The sequence below is a fragment of the Camelina sativa genome, chromosome 10 (assembly GCF_000633955.1).
Source record: "Camelina sativa cultivar DH55 chromosome 10, Cs, whole genome shotgun sequence".
Taxonomy (NCBI): Eukaryota; Viridiplantae; Streptophyta; class Magnoliopsida; order Brassicales; family Brassicaceae; genus Camelina; species Camelina sativa.
In genome coordinates this window covers 810,032-833,248 of record NC_025694.1, presented here as the reverse complement: position 1 = coordinate 833,248, position 23,217 = coordinate 810,032, and the positions used below count along the sequence as shown (strand labels likewise).

The window sequence follows — 23,217 nt, the reverse complement described above, 5'->3', positions numbered from 1 at the left end:
AAAATAATAAACATATGAATAAAAAGTTTATAACTAATTTTTATTTTGTAAAAAAAACTATTTTTTATTTATTTAAAACAAAATAAAATATAACTAATAGTTGTTTTTAAAAAAAAAAAATCTATAAGGAAAAATTGAAATTCTTTTTTTTTTTAATTAGAAATTGAATACTAATTGTGAAATCTCTAACTATTAAATGACGGATCCAAAATCAGTTTAACTTTCACATCATATTGCAAATTTTATTATTTTTTTATTATTTAAAATTTTATTAAAACTTTTAGACTAAAATGTTCAAATTTTTTTAAAAAAAATAGAATGACAATGAAAGTTTTAAATCTTTTAAAATCAGTAAGGAAAAAAAACCTTTTAAAAATTATCTAGAAAATTGTGAAATCTACATAACGATGTGATAAACAAGTTTGATTTGTGGAATTTCTAACGATCAAGTGAATATATCAAATGACTGGATCCAAAATCTGATTAGTTTTTACATCATATTGTAAATTTATTATCCAATTTTTCATTAATTAAAATTAAAAAAAAAGTTTTTTAAAATCAATAAAAACGTTTAAAAATTAAATAGAAAATTGAATGCTAAATTTATATAAAGATGCGATAAACAAGTTCGATTTATGGAATCTCTAACGATCAAGTGACTATCAAATGACTGGATCCAAAACCTGATTAGTTTTCACATCATATTGTAAACTTATTACCCAATTTTCATTAATTAAAATTAGAAAAGTTTTTTTAGAAAAAGCAATTTATAAAAAAAATTGAATGAAAAAAAAAACAGTAAGAAAACATTTTTTCCTTTTAACTTAGCGTAAAAAAAAAAAAAAGAGAAGGGATGAAATTGACCTAGTTTTTTGTTGGGATCACCGGCAAAACAAAACACCGTCGCCGTCTCCGTGGACTAGCGTCAAGCATCTTCATACTTTGTGATGGTGAGAGGGAGAGAGAGACTGCGATGTAATTGAAATAGAATTAAAGCAAGCGCAGGGATCGAATAAGAGAAAAGAGAACCCTAAAAAATCAGAGCATGTAAATTGCAAGAATCAGTAAACAATCAGATAGAGAGAAAGAGTAAGGGCGAGACCTATATTTATAGACTCATCTTATGTCCGCGTGTCTTGGGATCAAAGTTTCCTTTTTTTTTACACATCTCTGTTATGTCTTTCTTTTATTTGACCTTATGACTCAAGTTTCCTTTATTTGACCTTATGACCGACTTACTCGTATGTTGTTTCCTTTTCACTGTGCTCTGATTGAAATAAACTAAAGAAAACACATCTTGCCAACAAAATATCCAAGCAAAAGATTCAATCACTTCGATTTCTATTTCATTGAAAGATAATTAAAGAAACCTAAATGATTTAGTAAAATGTAAATCCCAACAAAGGATTATGAAAGGAACTGTACATTATTTGAGTTATCACTACATATATTCTTTGTTTCGTCAAAGCTATAACACCATACTCCATAGGAGAAGTCAAAATGCTCCACCAAACCAATTCAATCACCTACATTTATATTATTCTCTAAAATCAAATCCATCCTCCAGATCTAACAAAAGCGGTAGCATCGACACAATCTCTTCCACTCCTTGTGAGCGAGGATGAAGATTCCAGAAACTTCATACCATATAGTTTAGATTTCAAAATTTCAACAAGTTTGCTGGATCTACTATCTAATTTTCCTTTTTCAATGACAAAAAGAAGGATTAACAAAATCGTCTAAATGAAATTCACCAATTGAAGAAAACAATCAAAGAGCGCAGCCTAATAATGTTTCTCTCTTTAGTATTTGGTCAAAATGGTTCATTGTGAAACAGAAGTAACTTCTTTAAGAACCTCTTGTGAGAGCTCATCTGGATTATACTCAACCCCAAAGCATCTCACAACCTCCATCTTCGGATTTAACAAGTACCTATACAAAACAAACATCACAACATTAGGCTTTTGTTTCTTTCTTTCTTATGAAAGAACAAGATGCGTGTGCTTTCAGAAGATGAATCCTTACATGTTGTGAGAAGTATCAACGAGATAATCGTCTCCGTCTTCTTGAACTTTCTTGAAGTAGACACGATACTCTTGTGCCATTTGCCTCATTGCACTTGCAGCTCCGGTTAGTCCTAGTATTCTACTGTCAAACTCTGCAAAAAAGACACAAGCAACAGAAAAACTTCAGGGGGTTGCGAAAAAATAGCTGTATAACACGGGAGCAGAAAGCAAAACCGAGACCTTTCAAGTATGCGCGGAGATGAGAAGGCGAATCTCGTTGAGGGTCAAGAGTGACGAAGACAGGCAGAATATTCTGGTTATGTTTAGACTCTGTTCCCATCAAGACAAGAAGACATCATTACTAAAAAGATCATATTATAATGTGAAAGGTATGGAGTTCAGCTCAGTTTAAGTGAGTCAACCTAGTTTATCAACTGCTTTGGACATCATCTTCAATTGCTCAGGTCCAACATCCGGGGAAAACGAGTATCCAAAGTAGAGTAGAATCCATTTACCGCAAACATCTTTCTCAGTGACTATCTTATTTTCAGTGCTCATAAGAGTAAACGGACCTCCAATAATTGGACCTTTGACAGTTGTATTAGAACCGCATCCACAACCACTGTTGCTGCTGGTGCTTGTTTGACCTGCAAAAGTAGCAAGTAGAAAAGATCTAAGCATTTTTTATCAATCCAATGTGTCAAACAGCATCATCAAAGTCTATATATATGTATATATATATATATACCTTTTGGAACTGCTCTTCTCTCATCGTTGTAATGAAGAAAGGTGATGAATCCAGCAAATCCAAGCACAATTGCTGGCTGAAAATGCAAACATAGCATCGAATTGGTTTTTTCCCAAAACAAAAGATCCAAGACAAGAACAAGTTAAAGCAACAAGAGAAAACTATACAACAGCATAACGAGCACGAGAACGAGAAGAAGCTTGAGTTCCTCCTCCTCCTCCTCCTAAAGGAAAGAGAGGATTAGCATCTGGCATTTCATGGCCCTGTCTTGTTGATTTACTGTAATTGAATGATTGAATTCGTTTCGATGGTCCAGACCTAAACAAAAAGAAGTCTTGAAATTGAGATCAATCAAGGGTTCGATTCAATCTAATGGTTCCAAGAACAAGACTTTCTTCAGTTAGGAAAATAAGCAAAAGCTTCAATTTTGATACTTTCAAAGAAAAGCCCAACAAGAAACATTCGCATCAGCATCAAAATTCCAACAAAGAGAGCAAATTTTTAATAGCAGATGGAAGTAACAATTTTGTTCTGTAAGTAAGATCCACTGAGGAATTAAAAAATTAGGGTTTAAGAGGGGTTTAAGAATATAAGACTGACGAACCTTCGGAGAAAAGTAGCGGCTTGACTCGCACCATATCTGCAGGAAAGAACAAGACGGCGACAATGAAACATTGCGATATTGTTGGTTCTTCTTCTTTCTCTCTTCCTTTGACAATTTTTTTTTTTTTTTTTCAATTCAGTCAGAAAAGCTTATTCCAGTGAAATCGTTTAGACTCATTTTCCCCGAACTCGTCTACTTCGCTCTTACAGAAGAATCTTTTTCCTTGGTGAAGAAAAAGTTTTTTTTTTCTTTTTCTTGGTGCCCAAGCTCGTCTCCGTGTGTTTCTCTTTTGTTTTTTTCTTCTTTTTCCTATTTTGTGTGTTATGTCATAATTATTTTATGGGCTGACTCAATAGTTTATTTTTGTGTATGATATATTGGGCTTCTTAGGCTTTACAATTGACAAAAAAAGCATTGGGCTTTATGTTCACAAATTTGAGTGAACAATCCGCTTCAGCTGTACTTGTTAAATTTTCTTGTTTAGTGAACAAGTATCTTTTAAGAATTTTCATTAAGTCCTCAATCCTCAATCCTCATATACTGTATATTACTCATAATAAGCCAATCTTCTATATCAAATATATCAAACTATTCAGAAACAATGCATATTGACGCTCTATTTATGTTTTCTTGTTTAGTGAGAGCTAGTAGTTGATTTAATGCAATACTATATATTGTGATATTGTCACAACCATGAATTTTATCTCTTTTGCGACTATATAATATTTAGAATTATAATGATCAAATATGTAATGGTAACAATTATTAAGTTGAAACAAAAAGGAAACAATTTTTTTTTTCGTTGAGTTGGTAAAAATGCAAGAAAAATCCGGTCCAAAAGACCAACTAAAGTTACGCAAATCAACGACAGCCACTACTGCCACACTCCATGCAATAGTTCGCATTTCCTCTCTATTCTCTTCTCCGTCTCTGTCTCTGTCTCTACACTCCCTCCACGACCACACATTATATTCCCTTTCCACCGTTATTCCGATGGAGGGGCCACCGCTACCTCCGACCTCTACCACCACCACCACCGACAATGAAAACAAAACCACTAATCCTCCTTCTACGTGTCATCGTCCCACCAGCAGCCTTCCCCAACTCCCTTCATCATCTGCCTCCCAAGTTTCTTCACCTCCACAACATTTTCGTAACCATTCTTTGAATCTTTCCCCACACTTGTCATCTTCTTCTCCTCCTCCTCCTCCTCCTCCGGATCCAATCCCAGAGATCGAGACATACGTAGTGCAGGTTCCAAGGGATCAGGTTTACTGGACCTCTCCTCCAGATAATGCAAGGATCGTCCAAAGACGCAGAAATAGCGAGCCGGTGAAAAATAATAAAAGATTCTGTTCTAAACGATGCATGTGGATATTTATCTCTGTGGTCGTCATCGGACTTATCATCTGCGCGATCGCATTCATCGTCGGTTTTGTTTTCAAGCCGGAACCTCCGGTTTTCAACGTTAACAAACTCGAGAAATCTCGCCATTTCGAGATTATGCTGACATCCAAGAACCCAACCTCCACCATGTGGGCGACCTACAAAGGTCTCGTCTCCCTCATGTACAAAAACAAGAACCTCGGCCAAGGGAATTTCCCGGAGCTTTCACTAGCTGTGTCGGGTTCCCATACGGTCAACCTAGAGCTAGAAGGGTCCAAGAACGCAGATATGCTGCCGCCTGAAGTGGTTAGTTTGGTATTGACGATGGGGCTCAATGCGGGATTCGGCACGGGCTTGGTGAAACGGGACAAGGAAGTTGCAGTGACATGTTATATTAAGGTTAAAGGATTATTAGATGCTAAGAACGTTGAGATTGTGTCCGAGAGTTGTGAGAGTGAGTTCATTAAATAAAACTAATTCACACTCAACAAAATTATTTTTTGTCTTTACATATAGGTGAATTAGCGAGCTTTGTTTCTTATCATGTGTAATGTAATTTTTTCTTTTCTTCCAAATGTCATATTCTTTTTTTCTTTTATTTTAAGGTTTACTTTACATGTTAATGTTATAAAAAAACTGGCTCTGGCGTACCTAAAATAGATAGAGGGGTTATTTTTCAATTAAGTAAAACAAAAGACCTTACAGTCGAAACAAAATCTTCATGGGTCAGTTGCTTGTGGTTTGACACTGAATGTAGAGTTTGGAGACCAGTCAAGGGTCTGTCTTCCCTGAACCAGAGCTGTCGTAGTGGTTTGATTGAAACAGTTACGTGCTGTGGGAAACTCTTACTCTTGTGGGACAAGCCTACGAAGCCTCGTCGTCGTAGTTATATTTGTGAAGACAAGAATATTTTATGTGCGCTGATTGCCTTTGAAAGGCGCAAAAATGGTCAAGTTTGGGGAAAGGTTGAGAGGTGTAATGTTGTGCTTACCGTTCTCGGTTCATACCGTTTCTTGCGTTCTACACTGATACGGAACTGATCAATTGTCATTATGTTTTAATTTGTTTTTGATTGTGGAGAATTGGCTTTTTAGTTAATTATTATTGTTTAAGTATATTCCTAGCTGAAATCATTAGCAGCATCAATGAGGAATACAGTTCTGCTAGTATATATCGTCAAAGTTGTTCCATGGATTATATGGCTTTTGCTTAACCTTTAATTATTAAATAGTTTGGCATGAAACTATGATACATTTGTTTGTGTGTGCTTGGTGTTAAATCTAAACTCAGGTGTTAAAATTATCTGTAGCTATTTCTTTAACTATCACTATATAAAACTCATTTCAAATTTCGATCATCGTTTTACAGAGAACATGTTGGGGGTGATTGGCTAAATTCTTTTTTAATTTAAGATCGGTAGATATTTTCACTGTTGCACTATTTTTTTTATTTTAGAAAATCTACACTCAATATCACAAGACTTTGGTCTTGTCCAACGTGTAACCCCTTTTCACGGAATTTTGGTGCATGTTCGGAATTCAAAAAATGTGTTCGTTCTTTCGCAACGTTTGTGGTTATTAAGGTGGCTGACCATACGACATTGGTCATCCATCATCACGAGTGGCCTCACATTCTGTATGAATTCTTTCTCTTTAGGAGATTTGGTCCCCTTTGTTTATTTTGTCAATTTTATGGTTTCAACTCGAGCTATAAAGCTTGTGTGTCGTGTATTTTAAGAACAATGTTTGTATTTTACTTTTCCTCCTATATAAGTTTATTGGTATGTTTGGCTCCCTTTGGATGGAAGCATGAAGCATGTAATCCTTGAATCTTATATAACGGAATGTTTGATGTCAACAAAAAAAAATATCACAAAACAACCCTACAATCACACATATCTTGAAACAGGACTATTCTCCATATATGCCCTGTTTGAAACTGCTACTACTTGGAACAGAGCTTTTGTCTTGTAATTCATAGAAGCTAAAACGGATAGATATTGATTATGTTATTTTTCAAACGGGGACGATTAATTAAAGATCTTTCTAAATGAAGGGGTCAATTTTTAATTAAAAAATAATACAAAGGTATATATATATAAGACAAAGGTCTTTCTAAAATGACCTAATCGTGTCGCCTTTATAGTATGGAGAACTCTAAAGTAGAACCACCTCAAACAAAACCAACGTCTCGAGGTTGGTTAACAAATTCATGCTCAACCCTACTTTTGTATAAGAAAGCCCTAGTCTCTGCCGCACTCAATGGATTCCGCCGAAGTCGAACCGCCGCAGAAAAAGAAGAAAACAAATGCATCATCATCTCTGTCGTTTCTGTCACTTCCTGATGAAATCGTTGTAAACTGTTTAGCCCAAATACCGAAATCGTACTACCCGAGACTCTCCCTAGTCTGCAAGAGTTTCTGCTCTTTCGTCTTATCCAGGGAGCTCTACGTGGAGCGGTTGCACGTTCGAACACATGAAAACGTCCTTCACGTCTGCTTACAGTTACCCAATCTTTGTCTTCCCTCATGGTTTAGTCTCTGGATAAAACCTGATCAAACCCTAACCAATGACATAGGGAAGAAGAAAAAGTCCACCGGAAATGCTTTGTTGGTGCCAATGCCTTCTTCGTATTCTCCTCGTGTACCAATGTTCATCGGTGAGACTGGTTCACAGTTATACGCGATCAGCAAAGATAATACTCCGTCCTCTTTCATGTGGGTTTGTGATAAGAGCACTATTTACGCCTGGCGTAAACCCCTAGCATGACGGTAACTCGAGCCAACGTTGTTGCGTGTGTCCTCGATGAAAAAATATACGTAATGGGAGGTTGTTCAAGACATGAATCTACTTATTGGGGTGAAGTTTTTGACCCAAAAACGCGAACTTGGGAACCTTTACCTGACCCTGGGGTTGAGCTACGCTTATCTTCAATCAAATATATGGAGGTGATGGAAGGAAAGATTTACGTTAAGAACAGCCATGCGAGGGACTATGTTTATGATCCTAAAGAAGACAAATGGGACCTTGACGCAAGACCACTCGTGATGATTGAGAGAAAGTGTGAGATAAAGAATGTATGGTACCGTTGTGGTAGACAAAGTTGCTCGTGGTATGACACAAAGCATGAACAATGGAAAGTTATCAAGGGTTTGGCTACATTGAATCGGTACTGTCCTTTTGGTTTTCTTGAAATAGCTAACTATGGTGAGAAACTCTAAATTTTGTGGGACATATTTGCGAAGCCTCGTCATCAAAACAAGAATATTTGGTGTGCCGTGATTGCACTTGAAAGACGCATCGATGGTGAAGTTTGGGGAAAGGTTGAGTGGGCTAGCATTGTGCGTACGGTTCCTAGTTCATATGTTTTCTTGCGTTGTGAAGTGAAACCGGTTTGATCAATATTTGTGATCATGCTTTTGTTTTTAGTCTTTTAAGTCACTGGTTTTTTAAGTCATGTTCTTTAAATTATGAGTATTTTAAAAAATTATGCTCAGATTTTCACTATTGACAAAATCAATGGGTAGTACATTCATATAGTATATCATCAAAGCTATGGAATTTGAGAAATCAAACCAACACGTTAGGCAAATTGGCCATTTACACCTATCATTATCAATGTCTACCTTTTTGGCTTTTTCTCTTTTTGCAATTTAATTTTCTTATATTCTAACGAAAATCAAAATTTATGACTTGATTTTCAAATCTAGTTATATATATGTGTGAGTTGAATTCGACAAAACGATTAATTATAAATTCAATAAATCACGCAGTATATTTAAAAAATCTACATTTATTTTAAAATTTTGTATTTTACCTGGTAGAGTTTCTAGATACAATCATACAACATTGCTCCTATCTATATTAAATTTTTATAATCACTAGATTAATTTAACTAATTGTTGGGGTAAACATTATTGTTGAAGATATACATAGATCTCATATAATTATTTGTGTCCATCTAACTAATTAACGAGTACGTCATCTAACATCCCCATTTGATTGCTGCTACCTTTCTAATTGGTTCAACTATATTTTTTAACTAGATCAAGGGATCGCTTTAATATCAAGCAAACAAAGGTTGTTTGATAATACGTAGCTGACCGTATTTAGCCATAACTCCTAGAGCTATGATCTCCCAAGAAGACGCACCTCTTAGTACAAACCAATCTCCGTCATTATCATCACTACCACACGAAATCGTTGTGAGTTGCTTAGCCCACGTCTCCGGATCGTACTACCCAATACTCTGCCTCGTATCAAAGCAATTCCGCTCAATCATCTTATCAGACGAGCTTTACGAGGCAAGATCTCAGCTTGGAACTAAAGAAACCCGCCTCTTCGTATTGCTAAAATTGCCAACTCGTTCTGATCCTTGTTGGTTCACTCTTTGGATAAAACCTAATCAAACCTTAACCAACAATAGCCCGATCAAGAAAAAGTCTACTGGAAATTTACTGGTGCCGTTGCCTTCATCGTACAATTATCAAGTACCAATACCCTGTATGACTGTTGGTTCAGAAACCTACATAATTGGTGGACACGATGCTCCTTCCTCCTCTGTGTGGGTATATAGAAATAGGAGTCTTCACACCTTACGTAAAGCCCCTAGCATGTCCATGGCCCGGAACAACGCAATGGTTGCTGGCATATATCCTAAAATATACGTAATGGGAGGGTGTGCGTCGGATGAATCCATGAATTGGGCAGAAGTTTTCGACATAAAGACTCAAACATGGGAACCTTTGCCAGACCCTGGTCCAGAGGTTCGTGGACATTGGGTTAGGAAAATCGAAATTCATCAGAAAAAGATGTACCTTTATAGCGAGAAGAAGTATTATATTTATGATACTCAAGAAGGTAGCTGGGACATTAAAGATATACCCTTAAATTACAGATGGTGTCTGATTGATAAAGTACGTTATATTTATCATAACAAAAAGTGCTGGTGGTTGGACACGAAGTCTAAAGTCTGGAGAATGATCAAAGGTGTGGAGTTTTTAAATAAGTTCCGTGAAACAGATAGGGTTGAAATAGTTAACTTTGCTGGGAAACTCGTAATGGTATGGGACGGGTTTACGCTGTCTAAACGAAACAAGAAGATTTGGTGTGCGATGATTTCCCTTGAAAAGTGTCGTGGAGGTGACGAAATATGGGGCAAGATTGAATGGGTTGATGATGTGCTTATGGTACCTTTATCATATACCTTCTTGGATTGTATGGTGGTATCGATATAATTAATCCGGTTCTGTTTTGTTTTGATCTTTGTCAATTAGAGGGGTATTGAACTTAAATTTTAAAGAATTTGGTAGGATTTTAATATTTTAGAGTTTTATATTTTTAAGAGATTTGATTGTTTTTAAAAAATTTATATATTTTTTTAGAAAACATCCATTATGTGAGATTATACTATTAAACTTTGGCTGGCTTTTAATACCCTCCCCTCTTACTTTGTGCAATGTTGTTGTTTTGAGGTTATTTATTTTTGGTCGTCAATTTAAGCTCAATTGCTTCGCGAGCGATTCGGAACCTAAATTGAGCTATTGGGGCTAAAACAGCATTTTATGGCCCATTAAACCATGGCCCAGTTATAATTACTTTCCCAGCAAGATAATAATCTAACATCTACAAAGCATGATTTACAGTTTAACACCCACAAAAAGCATGATTTACAGTTTAACACCCACAAAGCCTCGATACACACTTATCACACCACACAAATTAAGCACATGTTTTATTTTTATACATCAGTTCGTGCTATATAATTTATATCAAGCTTTTGTTTTGTTTTTCATTACATCAATTGTGTTTGAATTCTACTCTTTTAATAACGAAAGTTTCATTTTTCATAAAATGTAATCTCTCATATTTCTCCTGTTAATACTTTCTCAAGGTTAGTATCTTCTAACCACACTATTACCATCAAGATGAATGTAGATATCACCAAAGCCGTGGGTCTACAAAACTACCGTGAAGTCGTCTTCTACGGCGAAACTAGCCTAGGAAACCCAGGCCAATTATTTAAAACAGTCTTTGATTTGGCTAGGAGTAACCTGTGGGTTCCATCAGCGTGGTGGCCTTATCCTGGACATCCCAAGTTCGATGCGTCAACCTCCACAACATACGTTTCCAGCCGTAATTTTTCTGTTTGCATGCTCTTAATTCTAACTCTCTATTCATCTATGATACGTAGTTACGTACGTTCTAACTTTTAATTCTCTCATTGTTTAGGTGGAAAATTTGTGGAGATGGCGTATCATAAGGGTGTCATAAGGGGTGGTTTAGCCCAAGAAAATGTTGAGTTTGATGGTTTTCTACTCGAGGGCCAGAATTTTGTACGGCTACACCAAATAAAATCTTTGAAAATGTGCTGTTCAATGGCTTGGAGTTTCCACGTATGGCGCAGTGGAGGGAACGGTCACCATTTTAGAGAACCTGATTAAACAAAAATCTATCACGAGAAAAATTTTCTCCATAATTGGTTGAGATGAACTGGTGGGGTAATCATTTTTGGTGGATACAACCAGGAGCACTTGGAAGAAGACCGTGCATACGTTCCTGTCATAACAAAGCCGTTTAAAGACTTTTGGACAGTGAAGATGGCTACATTGGTCAAAAACCAACCAAACATTGTGTTTGTACCGTGCACATCAATGACTCTGGGATGACGGATATTTTAGGTCCGCTAGTAAGAGAACTAAACTGGCATGTAGGTTTCTCGGATTAGCGTTTATGAGAAGGTATCACACTCTGTTCGCTTTTCAAGACATAAAGAAACGTCGGATAGGATTTGTTACTCCAGTAGCATAAAGAAGAAACACAACATTATATATCGATGCTAATAACAAAAATAAAAGGATACAAATAAATAATATGAATTGTAAGGGTGTTATATTTAATGAACTATATTAACACTTCAATACGTTACATGCACTTTTTTTTTTTTTTGTGGGCTGCATAAGAACTAAATTTAATCCTATGAATAAAAATAATTAATGAATCTTTCCAGCAGAGTGCCTGGTTATCGCTTGAGAGACGTGTCCAACTTACTTTTTTATTACTCTCTCCTAATTTATCTATGAAGTTAGTCATGTCGAAATTGTGAATTTTGTTTCGTCTACCGACCTCTCTCATCGATCACACTAATCATTCGGTTATGAATGTGATTAGGTGAAACATCAGACTTTGACTCTCAACTAGTTTTTTTTTTTTTCCCTTCTGTTTGTTGTTATTATACGGGTACAAATTAATCCACTTCAACTACTTTCGAATTTAAGACAGATAACTCATCTTGTTCGTAACCCATTTTTATGGAAATTTTAAACAATCACGTTTTATTTTCTCATAATTTTTTTCGTACTCAGTATTTTTCAGACCCAATACCAAACGAGTGGATGGTAATACCGGTTTAAACCAGCATAACTAAAGACCAATACAATGCTGTTCAGAAAAAGAAAAACAAAACTAAAGACCAATACAAACTCTTTATCCTACAATTCCACATGGTCTCGTTGGAACTTGGAACCCATGCTTTTTTTCTTTTCTTCTTGAAGTGGTTCTTGTACTTTCTTAGCAGCCGTGTATAATAAAACATAAACCTTTTCATCTTCTTTATTTTAATTTTAAAGCCGACCATCGTCCACTAAAATTATTTAGACTTTGTTATAAATAATGTAAATACAACAAACTTTCCTATTTCTAAGAAGTGTCAGAGAGGATTCTTCAAGTAAAAGATCGACACATAAGTTTTGCTCCCCCTAATGAGGGCATCTGAGTCACATGCCTCCACATGCCACCAAAGAGTTTGGAACTTCCCATACTCATAATTACATATATATGGATGTGGCTGCGTAAATGATGAACACATCCTTCAGAGAACACGTGTTAGATATTCATTGATAAAACACCTTAAGATGATTCACGAAAAAGGGGATCTTGGTCATGTGAAATGTTCCTTGGCATTTTTAGTTGACAAATATATATTCTTGTTAACGTACTTGACAAATATATCAAAAAATATTTATTAATGCATGTGGAGACAATATAGTTACATAGATAATAGATGGTTAAGATGTAGTGCTTCTGGTCTTGTATTAATCAATTGAAGAGCCTTCTTTATCTTACTTTTATTGGTTTAGTAGCTTATTGTTTTTACTGTTATCAGTCTAATGCACATGTCATTTCAGAGTGTTTTTATTGTTAATTGAATTTTAAGCAGTTTTTTAAAAAAATGTTAAATTGAAATGGAAATGTAAGACCGGATTTTAATTTATATACGAGGAAGTCAAGCACGTTAAACTTGAATGCGTTCACATTCAGTTGATGCCAAACTCAAAGTTCAAAGAAGGCATGCATTATTAAGGTTTCTTTTACTATTTTCATACTTTCTCGTAGGAATGGGTCTTTTTAAATTGACCTATGTATGCATAAAAAGGGTCTACAAACTTGAAATCTTACGGCGACCAATAATTGGTTTGATGCTATGCTACTATTATTGTGCTTATATGCTTTTAAAATTTGTAGTCGGCCAATAATTGGAGTGTGAAATTTTTTTATTCTTTTATACGGACAATTGGAGAAATTAAAGCTAAAAAGTTAAAACAATATAGAATCTCTCTCTCACTTTTTTTTCTGGTGGATTCCAACTCTTCCGTTGTAACTTTTGCTTTCCAACAATTTCTAAGGATTTGTTTAGTGTAGTGTGTTAATTAATACATGTCTTTATCCTTAATACAAAACCCTAATTAACCTGTATAAAGAAAATGCTAAGTCACAGAACAGAAGAAAGAAAGAATTGCACCAAATCTTAGTTTGATTAGTGGTATCATATGTACATAACAAAATAACATATTTTCTGGTCAACGTGAGGCAAATTATCATCGGATTTTTTATTATTATTTTTTATTTCAACGTCTCTTTGTCAATCATAGGCAAACTCAATTTCAGTAAAATGACTACGCTTTTAAGCATGTACGTGAGTAGAGAGTGTTCGAGTAGGAGATAGAGATAACTAGTAAACTTGTAATAATCTTTAATTTCGTGAATTTTTCTAGATGGTTTCCAGATGAGAAAAAAGATTTTACCGTGAGATCTCAAACTCGTTAACTCGCGTGTTTCTTGTATCGTTTAGTTAGTTAAACTCAGCGCTTGTTAAATATGATACTCTCGTAAAATGATTGGTATAATCCGAAAGTATATCCGTAAGTAGTTTACTTCTTTACTATGAATTTACGTTTAACAAACTGTTTTCCAACGACTCAACGGGCACATAAGTTGGGACTTGGGAGGCCTATGAATGATTCTATGAAAGATTCGGATCTAGAGCTAATTCCATCATTAAGTATTATTTTTTATTTGTTATTATAAATCAAATACTCTGACTCTCTGAGTTATTGGTTCACTGAATAATTTGAATATGACAGATTTTGTAAATATAGTGATCAGCACGTGTCGATAGTGTGTGATTGGCAAACCATAGAGCTTCACAATTCACGGGCCAATTGGCTCTAGAATTTTCATTATACTGTAGTCTAGAGCATAGCCTAAGAACTTAGGGTTGTTAGTCATATAAATTAACCAATTAATATCCTCTTCCATAATAACTTTGGAGCATCAAAATTATCTAAACTATTTCATAATTATAATTATATATTTATACGCCACCAAATCTTACAATGATCTTCTTGTGGCATGTCGGGGGAAATGGGTGAAGTAGCATTGATGGTTTGTTCAAAAGTAGACAGCTAATAACGTGGGAAGACTAAAAAACCCTACTACAATTAAAGCCTAACTACTGATAATGATTTATCTAATTACTTTTTGATCGCTAATTACAAAACATTTTCTTCATTGTTTCTCATGCTATAGCTATAATAACATGCACACTTGTAATTGATTATAAGTCCAGGATATGAGAAGTCAATCAAGTTGGTCATTTAATTAACAGATTATAAAATTATATAGATCAGACCTAGTTTTCTTTGTTCGTTAGTTGAGGAAAATATTGAAAATCTTGATTTGCAGCTTTTTATGAGTCAAAATATTGAGTTTGACCGCATGGGATTGTGACCCTAACAATCAAATACTATTAATCTAGATTGTCGACATGCTCAATTTTGGGTAAAGCATCGGAATTGTATTATAACTATCTCACGCTTCTACAACTTCAGCCGTTTGACTTTGAGCTTTTACGAAAAAATAAAATTGGAAAAAACGAAGTGAATTTCAAAATACTGTTTTTTTTTTTGCTTTAGGTTACCCTAATCCGAAAAAAATAACGTTAAGATCGAATTAAGGTGATCAGAGTGCACTTTGTGAATATGGCAAACCTATAAATGTTATTACTGTTTTTTCTTTTTTTTTGGACAAAAATGTTATTACTGTTTATATTCAAAACCACAGAATTTAAAAACTAGAAGGAAAAAACATTTGAACGAGGTCTTCTTGATATACACAAACTGTTGAACATTAACTTCAAAATACATATTAGAGCTGTATGTCAGAGAGATTCTCTTTTGGTGCTCTCTCCTTGGGATTCCTAAGACTACAAATAGTGTTACATAAGATTCCATCGTAAGATAATTGGTTACGCATAATTAGGCGTTTTTCTGTCTTTTTTTTTTTTAAAACAAAACTTAAAGAAACGTAGTTAAGCCTCCCTTAATTAGTTAAGCCTCCCTTAATTAGTTAAGCTTTATAAGCAAAGATCCGATCATATAGGTCGAGTCTGTTTGACGCTATCTTCCCACACAAGTTGTGCCCCATAGAATATTCCGTTTTTCATCATGTTTTCCGAAAGTAAAGTAAAATAAAATAGAAGATCCCTTCTTCTTTGCAAATAGATTCCATACGATGAGCTTAGCTTTAAGATTCTATTGTTTTTTTTAACAGCTTTTATAATTCTATTTCTGAGAAGCCCTGTATTAGAAGAAATAGCATATATGAACTAAGATCTTCAAACAATTTAATTTAGAGTAGGATGGTTCATCCATAAAAGCGGATATGGTTATATTTGATATGAATTGAAAAAAATGATCTAAAAAAAATCGCATCGTTCATCTAGTCAAATAAATCTATCTCCTTTTTTTAATCCGAAAATAGAAACACAATCCTAACCAAACTTTTGTTTTAAAAAAAATTGAACCATCTTATAATAACATTATTTGTCTAATTTTAAGTCTGAGGAATCCTTTTAAAATCTCAAAAATTCGTATAAGAATTTTGTAGTGGAGATTGAACAGTCAAAATTCAATAGAAACATGTTATTAAACCAATATATGTTCAATTCGTTTTGAGAATCATGAAAAAATACATGTCAAAGTATTTATACATAGACTCATAGTGAAAATGATATAGAACCACATTGATTGAAATAATATAAAAATACATTCCATGAGAATGGATCTACAATATTCTTATAAACATTTTATATATGCGTTGAGTACAATAAAGGTAGGAAACAGAAAAGGAAATATTAAAATTAAAAAGTTATTAAAAAAAAACTTATGTACTTAAAGCTCTCATCATGCTCCAGATCTCAATTCTTTCCATTCCACTAAACGTTGCAAGAAATCCATAACCTGTTACCAATTAAGAAAAAAGAAAATAGTACAATATCAGCTTATAATATATGTACGAGATGGGTCACATACATAACAATAATTTAACTTCTAAAACATAATGGAAACTTTCTAATTTAGATCTTAACACAATATACCTCATCGGGCTCTTGTAGAGAATAAGACGCACTGGTCTCTTTTGGAAATTTGGATACAAGGATGCCAAGACCCTGTCTTCTTTCTCTCAAAATCTATATTCAATAAAATTTACTAGTTAGATTTTTGAACCTTACTTTAACCCCAAAAAAAAAGAAGGTTATTTAACGTTAACTATTTAAATTCAATATCAGAATAAGACTCGATATACACCTTAAATGCATCTTCGTCTGTGCGATCATCTCCGATGTAAAGAGGAAACACGTCGGTACAGTTAGCGTATCCTACACAAAGGCAATACTAATTTTGATTAATATTATTGATCTTAGCCATTCCCACTCGTAATTAATTAGGTAATAGTTGAGGAAAATTTTACCTAGTGATTCTAATAAAAACTCGAGTGCTTTGCCTTTATCCCATTTAATGATAGGACGAACCTCCAAAACCTGAAATGATTATACCAGAATATAAATAAACTCTGTTAATAAAGTAAACACTTAGTCCTTTACCTTAAACTCTAATTAAATAATTAATACTATATCGTACTTTTCTTCCTTGAGTAAGACGGAGCTTAGGGTAGTCCTTCATTACTGATCGAACTTGGTTGGCCAAATCACTCCAGTTCTGTCAATATATAAATTAACTAATTAAGTGATTAGTTTTGTTTTAAGTACATGATTAATAGAATTTAAAAAAGAAAAGAGAGAGAATATTATCGTACATTTTCATTGACGCGTCGGAAGTGAACAGACACACAAAACTTATTGTTCTCTACTTGGGCTCCGGGAGTAAGTTTTGTTTTCTGCACTAATTTTTGATAAACCTGTACCAAAAATATTTAAAATAAATGTAAGTGACAAGAAAATAGGTCTATATTATTATTTTTAAATTTTTTTTTTTAATATATGAGACTATAAATCTTGAAGGAGATTGTGACCTCATCGATCATGGGGAGAAACTCTGTAGCTGGTTGGCAAAGAAGAGATTTACTATCCTGTAAATTTTGTATGCAACAACAAAATATGAGGATCAAAGTTGATATTAATTTATTTCAGTTTAAAACTTTTATTTATGTAAAAAGTAATGAAAAAAAACTTACTTCCTCATATTTGGAACCTTGCTCTGGTCCTTTGATGTCCATTCCATGACTTCCAGCATAGTACAACTCAGTCAGTTTAACAAAATTATAAACCTGAAAAATTGTCATAATCAAATCATTAGTTTAAGAATTACTAATCAAATCATTAGTTTAAAGACTTTAAGTTTAATAAATACTTTTTCTCTGCATCTCCCACTAACTATGGCCGTCGGGAAACAGTTTGCTAACTTCCTCACAGTTCTCCTCATCTAAAAAAATCAGACCCAAAAGAGAATATAAGTTAAATATTTTAATTTTGTCAATAATTAAGTAAATTTCTTTATTGATATTGGAAATGGAAATGAACCTTCTTAGACATGAAAGCTCGATCAGGATCATCAACAATGGGAGATAGAGTCCCATCATAATCCAAGAACATAACGATTTGTTTTCCTTCAGAAAGGTGAAGAATGTCTTCAAACATATCCAAAGCTGATGGATGTTCTGTCTGCGAAAGTTATATATACATACAGTACTCCATTTATTATTATTTATTAATAAGAGAAAGGAAAAACAGATGTATGTACGTAAATATTATATATATATATATAGAGCTAGCTTGATCGAGTAAATGATATACGTACGAGCCAAGAGTTTTGTTTCAACAAAGATTTAAGATGAGTAGGAGAACAAGCTCTCATTGAATCAACCCATGAATTGATTAGTCCTCCTCCATGGTTGATAATAAGATCTTGAAGAACTTTCTTCTTCGCCGTTGTTACGTCGTTGTTTGATTTGTTTCCCGTTTCTTTTTCCACGGTTTTTGTGTTTTCTTCTATGAATCTTACTGCAAAAAACAAAAACAGGTAAGGATATATAAGAGAATATAAACTAGGGTATGTATTTGTTTAGTATATAAGAAAATAACAATATACCCATTTTAGTTCGTAAATGTGAGTCGAACGAAAGAGTTTTTTTTTTTTTTTCTTTTCTTTTATGGAACGAAAGAGAGTTGAGTTACAGAATGAGAAATGTGAGTGTGGGCTTTGAGAGAGACAGAGGCTAAGGTGTGTGGTATGGTCTGAATTTATAGTGGCAAATTATTTATAGGAAAATAAAATAAAAGTTTGTGTTTTGGGCAACATTATAAAACTTAACAAAAAAAGGAAAAAGAAAAATTCAGATATTGTGTGTGTCCGAATTCCGAACGCTGGAACCCATTGAGAGTGTGTCCCCACAAAGCGGCTTTCTCGCTCTCACCGATCGTTTTTTTTTTTTGTAGCAACCGCCGCGTGGTCCCCTTCCCATTAACAGCACCACCGGTACCATATTATATGCTCTTCTTTTTGCCATCTTGCTCCTAATTTTGTTTTTTATCAATAATAATCTCTGGTACTCAACTATAATAATTAGATATAAAGAACCAGATCAAGTGTTTTGTAAATTTTCAAATTAATTCGAAATATCATTGGAAAACAAAAAGAAAGAGAAAATCATCACGTTAGCTCATTATTTTAACGGGTTACGAATTAAGACCTCAGAGTTTCATCAGCCAATCATGGTCCTAACATGTAATTTTATAATATGAAAAAAAGTTTCTCGTTGCTGCATCGAACATTTTTAGTTTTTTTTTTTTTTAAGTTATAGTTAGTTTATTGGGAATTTGTTGGGACTTTGTTGAAATTTATTGGGAATTTGTTGAAGAATGATTGGCTGGCTATTATAATTATGGTCCGGTTACTTTTATATGGCCTTATGGGAATGGGAAACTTTGCTGGTTTTGGTCTGAATAATTGGGGGTACCTCTGACTGATCGCTTCCAGTATCCTAACTCACCCAAGGAATTAGAGACTCCCTCCAATAAGTTCAGTATGTGAAAATGTGCATGTACATGTCATCTCCGTTTTATGCAAAATTTTCCACACATGTACACAAGCTGAAGCTACAGAATACTTTTCCTGGCGTGAAAGGAACAACCGTTTACACTCTTTCACCTCTTCCTCTGTCCTTGGGCAAGTCGATTGAAGTACACGGGACACGTTGCTCGCATGCTATATATAGAACGTAAAAGGTTGTAGCAGACTGCTTTTCACAATGGTTTGCTCACTCCAAGCTAAATTTCTCTTTACTCTTTTGCTTATTGTTGCCTCTTTTAGTATTCTCTTACCTTTTTAACCTTTTGGCCATTGAAAGTTTTTGTAATTCCTTTGGGTAATATAATTCATATTTTCCCCAAAAAAAATATATATCGTCGGTGGGATTTTATTCTCTTCATACTCCAGAATCTCTCAGATGCTCAAAAACTCATAGAAGCTTGTACTGATGATGTAGGAAACATCGATGTATATAGTCTAACGCGCGCATGCATGCATTATTATGATTTAATTGCGGAATTTAGAAGAATTTGAATCGGATTCTTAGTAACTTCTAGGAGAAGGAAAAACTTATTCAAATATAAAACGTGATTTTTTGGGACTAAAATAGTCTGAAATATTCTTATGACCACTACTTTCAGATAGTTCGATTTACATTTGATTGAAGCGTATATATATATATATACTTGGATAACCAAACAAATAATTTTAAAATATCATCTCTTGTTTACTTGTAGCTAGTCCACGGAACCTAAATCGTTATTCCTGCGTCGTAACGTAGCATTTAAAACTCTTATTCAATTAAGTCCAGTAACACTGAAACAATATTTTCATATACGATCAAAACAAACCACACTTTAATATATGTGAAAATATACCAGTTTGACACAAATTTGGCAATTAATTGCTAGATTAACACTCCAATTTATCCAATAACTAGAATGACACAATTTTTAGGTAAAATGACTAAAAACCCAGATTTTTTTTTAGCTTTTTTTTAAAAACGAAAATACAATATAGCATTTAATATTTTGATTTAAAAATATGATTAATGAATAATATAAAATGATTAAAAAATAGACTAAAACTCCAGAAAATATGTTTTTTTTTTTTAAAGAAAATACAATAGCATTTAATATTAGCATTTAATATTTTGATTTAAAAATATGATTAATGAAAAATATAAAATGATTAAAAAATAGACTAAAAACCTAAAAAATTTGTTATTTTTTTTTTAAAACGAAAATACAATATAGCATTTAATATTTTGATTTAAAAAATATGATTATGAAAAAAACAAAATGATTAAAAAATATGATGTTTATTGTTTTAATATAATTTTTAAAAATAAAGTATGACTAAAAAATCTGCTGTCACTATATCAACATAAAACAAATTTGTTATCATTGTATTCATATATAATAAATCTGTTATCAAGCAGCAGATTTTTTAGTAGGAAAAAACAACTGTCATAACATAAGAAAATCTGCCATAACGTATATTGTGCATGTGGGTCAATATAGCAATTTTAAAAAGACTTTCGAAAATCTGTTATCAAACAACAGATTTTTCCATCAATCCAAAAATCAGTCATAACTTACAAAAAATCTGTCACCACTATATGTCAAACTAGCAATTAATTTTACGTTTATAAATCTGTCGCAATGTGACAGATTTTTTAAGTGAAAAATAAAACTGTTACAACAATCATAAAAAATCTGCCACAAAATTCCAAGAAAATTGACTAAAACAATGAAAATCTGTCATGACTTTATAAATAAGTCTGTCGCGTTAAGAAAATCTGTTGTTCACAAAAAAACTGTTGTTACACACTTCAAATAAATCTGCCATAGAAAAAAATCTGCCGTCAAACTCTGCAAATTAATCTGCCATCTAAAATAAGTCTGCCAAAGAAAAACTGTCATCGACAATAAATCTGCCACTTACAAATTAATCTGCCATTACTTGTATGGCAGACTTTTATAAAAAAAAAAAAAAAAAAAATGAAATTGCAGGAATTTTTAACCAAGGGTAATATTGACTTTTTTTTTTCCTAACAAAGCAAAAAAGGGTATTTTCGGTATAAAACTAACCCAACTGACCCTCAAATTTTAGGAGTTAATCTAGCAATTAACTGCTCAATTTGGGTCAAACTAGTGATTTTCCCTTAATATATATATATATATATTTGTAACTTTTAGTTTCATATCTTTCTGATTTCTCAATCTATTATCTCTTCATATTCATAACAACAATATATAGCATGCATCAAGAAACAAACGACATTGTGTACGCTTCCTCTTATAAAGCATACGTAGATATTAACTTGAACAATAATGTACCAATAGCAAAAGACATATACACTCATACACAATTACACATAATATATAAATGCGTTAATTAATTTGTATGAAGTTATAAATATATATATGCGTCAATGGAAGTGTCACTAAGGCAAGGTTCAAAGCAAAATTCGGAACCGACACCTCACGTGTAACGAATCAAGAGTGTCTCTACCTAACATGTGGATCCCTACGAGGCATAAAAGTATCATATGCAAATAATTGTCCGCATAATGTTAATCTCGTCTATCGAGTCGTACGTTAATTACTTATGTTAAGCTGGCTGATGGGCAAAATTACGATTAAGCAAAGTTTGTATAATCATAAAGTCACATTTCTACTCGAGATAGTTCTTGGTAAAGCTAGAAAACTAATCATGGACCGATATGTAAGAAATAAGTTTCATCATGCTAACGATTGAAAACATCCTCAGTTACCATCAATTCCTTTTTGATTAAGTGAGCAGTTTGAAACATAATGCCGTATGCATGAGACAAGTTAATATTCTTTGACCATATGTCACATTCTTCTCATGACAATTTTGGATGCGATCGACGAACTCTTCGTGTAAACCACCAAACAAGTAAATTCGAGGACTGTGCACTTTATGAAAGCAAATAAAAACAGGGTATTGTAATTAATTTTATAAGGGCCCTTTTTTCCCTCAATTATAACCCTGTCGTTTTTGATAATTTTAGTGTATGGGGTTTTGAGGAAAATAAATAAATTTCTATTTTCTACTGAAAAAAAAAACTAATTTCGAAGCTCTTTACTTTTTTTTTTTGGCCCAAACTTACAAGAAAGGGGAAAAAAGTCATAGTTGCTTGAAGAGTCAATGGCTTTGACTAAACTGCTAACCGTTTCTCCAAACTCTTCGGCATATAAATGGTTGGTGGGGTCCTTAAGCGTGGCTAACCTCGACCAGAGTTTTTCCACGTCATCCATTACCTGATTTTCAGTTAACACGGCAAAAAAAGGTTTTTTTTTTTTGTAAATTTGTTTTATTTGCTATTTTATTTAATTAATCGTTCGAGTCATTAGAGCTTACACTAAGATTTTATATTAAAAATATATATATATATATATATATATTATCATGCTTTAGATATTTAGTAATCTAGACACGGCCATGTCTTAGATGCAGATTCTGGTTCTTTTATTTTCAAAGGAAACAAATAAAAGAAAAAGTTGGTAGCCTTTAATTTTAAGAATATTAATCGATCGATATATGGACGTCGTCTATGAAAGAATAAAAGGTAATGATTCTTATTGTTAAAAACTGTACTATTCGATCAAGTTGCTCCTCATGGCCCCATAAATAAATTAAATTAACCTTGTAGCTAGCTAGGCTCTACATCTTCATTGTAGATATAATTTTCTCCCATCCCAACCAACCAACCTCGAACTTGATACTGATCAGTGATACCTTTTTCAATCGTTCTAGAGTTGATCCACGCCTAATTATT

General features: G+C 33.4%; 3 protein-coding genes and 2 pseudogenes across 4 annotated transcripts; 3 read left to right on the top strand and 2 right to left on the bottom strand.

Annotated features, from left to right (window-relative positions):
- On the bottom strand, positions 1,312-3,633 carry LOC104716271 (protein SCO1 homolog 2, mitochondrial-like). Of its 2 annotated transcripts, none has more exons than XM_010433662.1 (7): positions 3,359-3,633; positions 2,922-3,072; positions 2,755-2,830; positions 2,429-2,653; positions 2,247-2,336; positions 2,026-2,158; positions 1,312-1,932 (listed from the first exon to the last, which is right to left on the bottom strand). In XM_010433662.1, the coding sequence occupies exons 1-7, from the start codon at positions 3,427-3,429 to the stop codon at positions 1,824-1,826; spliced, it is 855 nt and encodes a 284-aa protein (XP_010431964.1). In that variant the 5' UTR covers positions 3,430-3,633; the 3' UTR covers positions 1,312-1,823. The 2 variants fall into 2 exon arrangements, with proteins under 2 accessions (XP_010431964.1, XP_010431965.1); XM_010433663.2 differs by having other exon boundaries at positions 1,793-1,932; positions 2,922-3,088.
- Positions 4,352-5,265, top strand: LOC104716270 (annotated as a pseudogene).
- On the top strand, positions 7,006-8,141 carry LOC104719925 (annotated as a pseudogene).
- Positions 8,874-9,980, top strand: LOC104719924 (putative F-box/kelch-repeat protein At4g39760). The gene has a single exon (XM_010437909.1). The coding sequence runs from the start codon at positions 8,874-8,876 to the stop codon at positions 9,978-9,980; it is 1,107 nt and encodes a 368-aa protein (XP_010436211.1).
- LOC104716269 (probable trehalose-phosphate phosphatase H) lies at positions 16,085-18,605 on the bottom strand. The gene is made up of 12 exons (XM_010433661.2): positions 18,471-18,605; positions 18,180-18,382; positions 17,903-18,043; positions 17,733-17,804; positions 17,557-17,649; positions 17,395-17,451; positions 17,179-17,280; positions 17,004-17,081; positions 16,834-16,903; positions 16,671-16,741; positions 16,460-16,552; positions 16,085-16,322 (listed from the first exon to the last, which is right to left on the bottom strand). The coding sequence occupies exons 1-12, from the start codon at positions 18,472-18,474 to the stop codon at positions 16,266-16,268; spliced, it is 1,041 nt and encodes a 346-aa protein (XP_010431963.1). The 5' UTR covers positions 18,475-18,605; the 3' UTR covers positions 16,085-16,265.

What these genes read in the sequence shown, in the direction of transcription:
- LOC104719924 (XM_010437909.1), top strand. Translation starts at nt 8,874, where the DNA reads ATGATCTCCCAAGAAGACGCACCTCTTAGTACAAACCAATCTCCGTCA.
- LOC104716271 (XM_010433662.1), bottom strand. Translation starts at nt 3,429, where the DNA reads ATGTTTCATTGTCGCCGTCTTGTTCTTTCCTGCAGATATGGTGCGAGT. An exon ending in TCTCCGCGCATACTTGAAAG is followed by an intron (nt 2,159 to 2,246) that starts GTCTCGGTTTTG and finishes TCTTTTTTGCAG; the next exon opens with AGTTTGACAGTAGAATACTA. An exon ending in GTTGATACTTCTCACAACAT is followed by an intron (nt 1,933 to 2,025) that starts GTAAGGATTCAT and finishes TGTTTTGTATAG; the next exon opens with GTACTTGTTAAATCCGAAGA.
- LOC104716269 (XM_010433661.2), bottom strand. An exon ending in TGAAACAAAACTCTTGGCTC is followed by an intron (nt 18,044 to 18,179) that starts GTACGTATATCA and finishes TAACTTTCGCAG; the next exon opens with ACAGAACATCCATCAGCTTT. An exon ending in TCCGACGCGTCAATGAAAAT is followed by an intron (nt 17,082 to 17,178) that starts GTACGATAATAT and finishes ATATATTGACAG; the next exon opens with AACTGGAGTGATTTGGCCAA.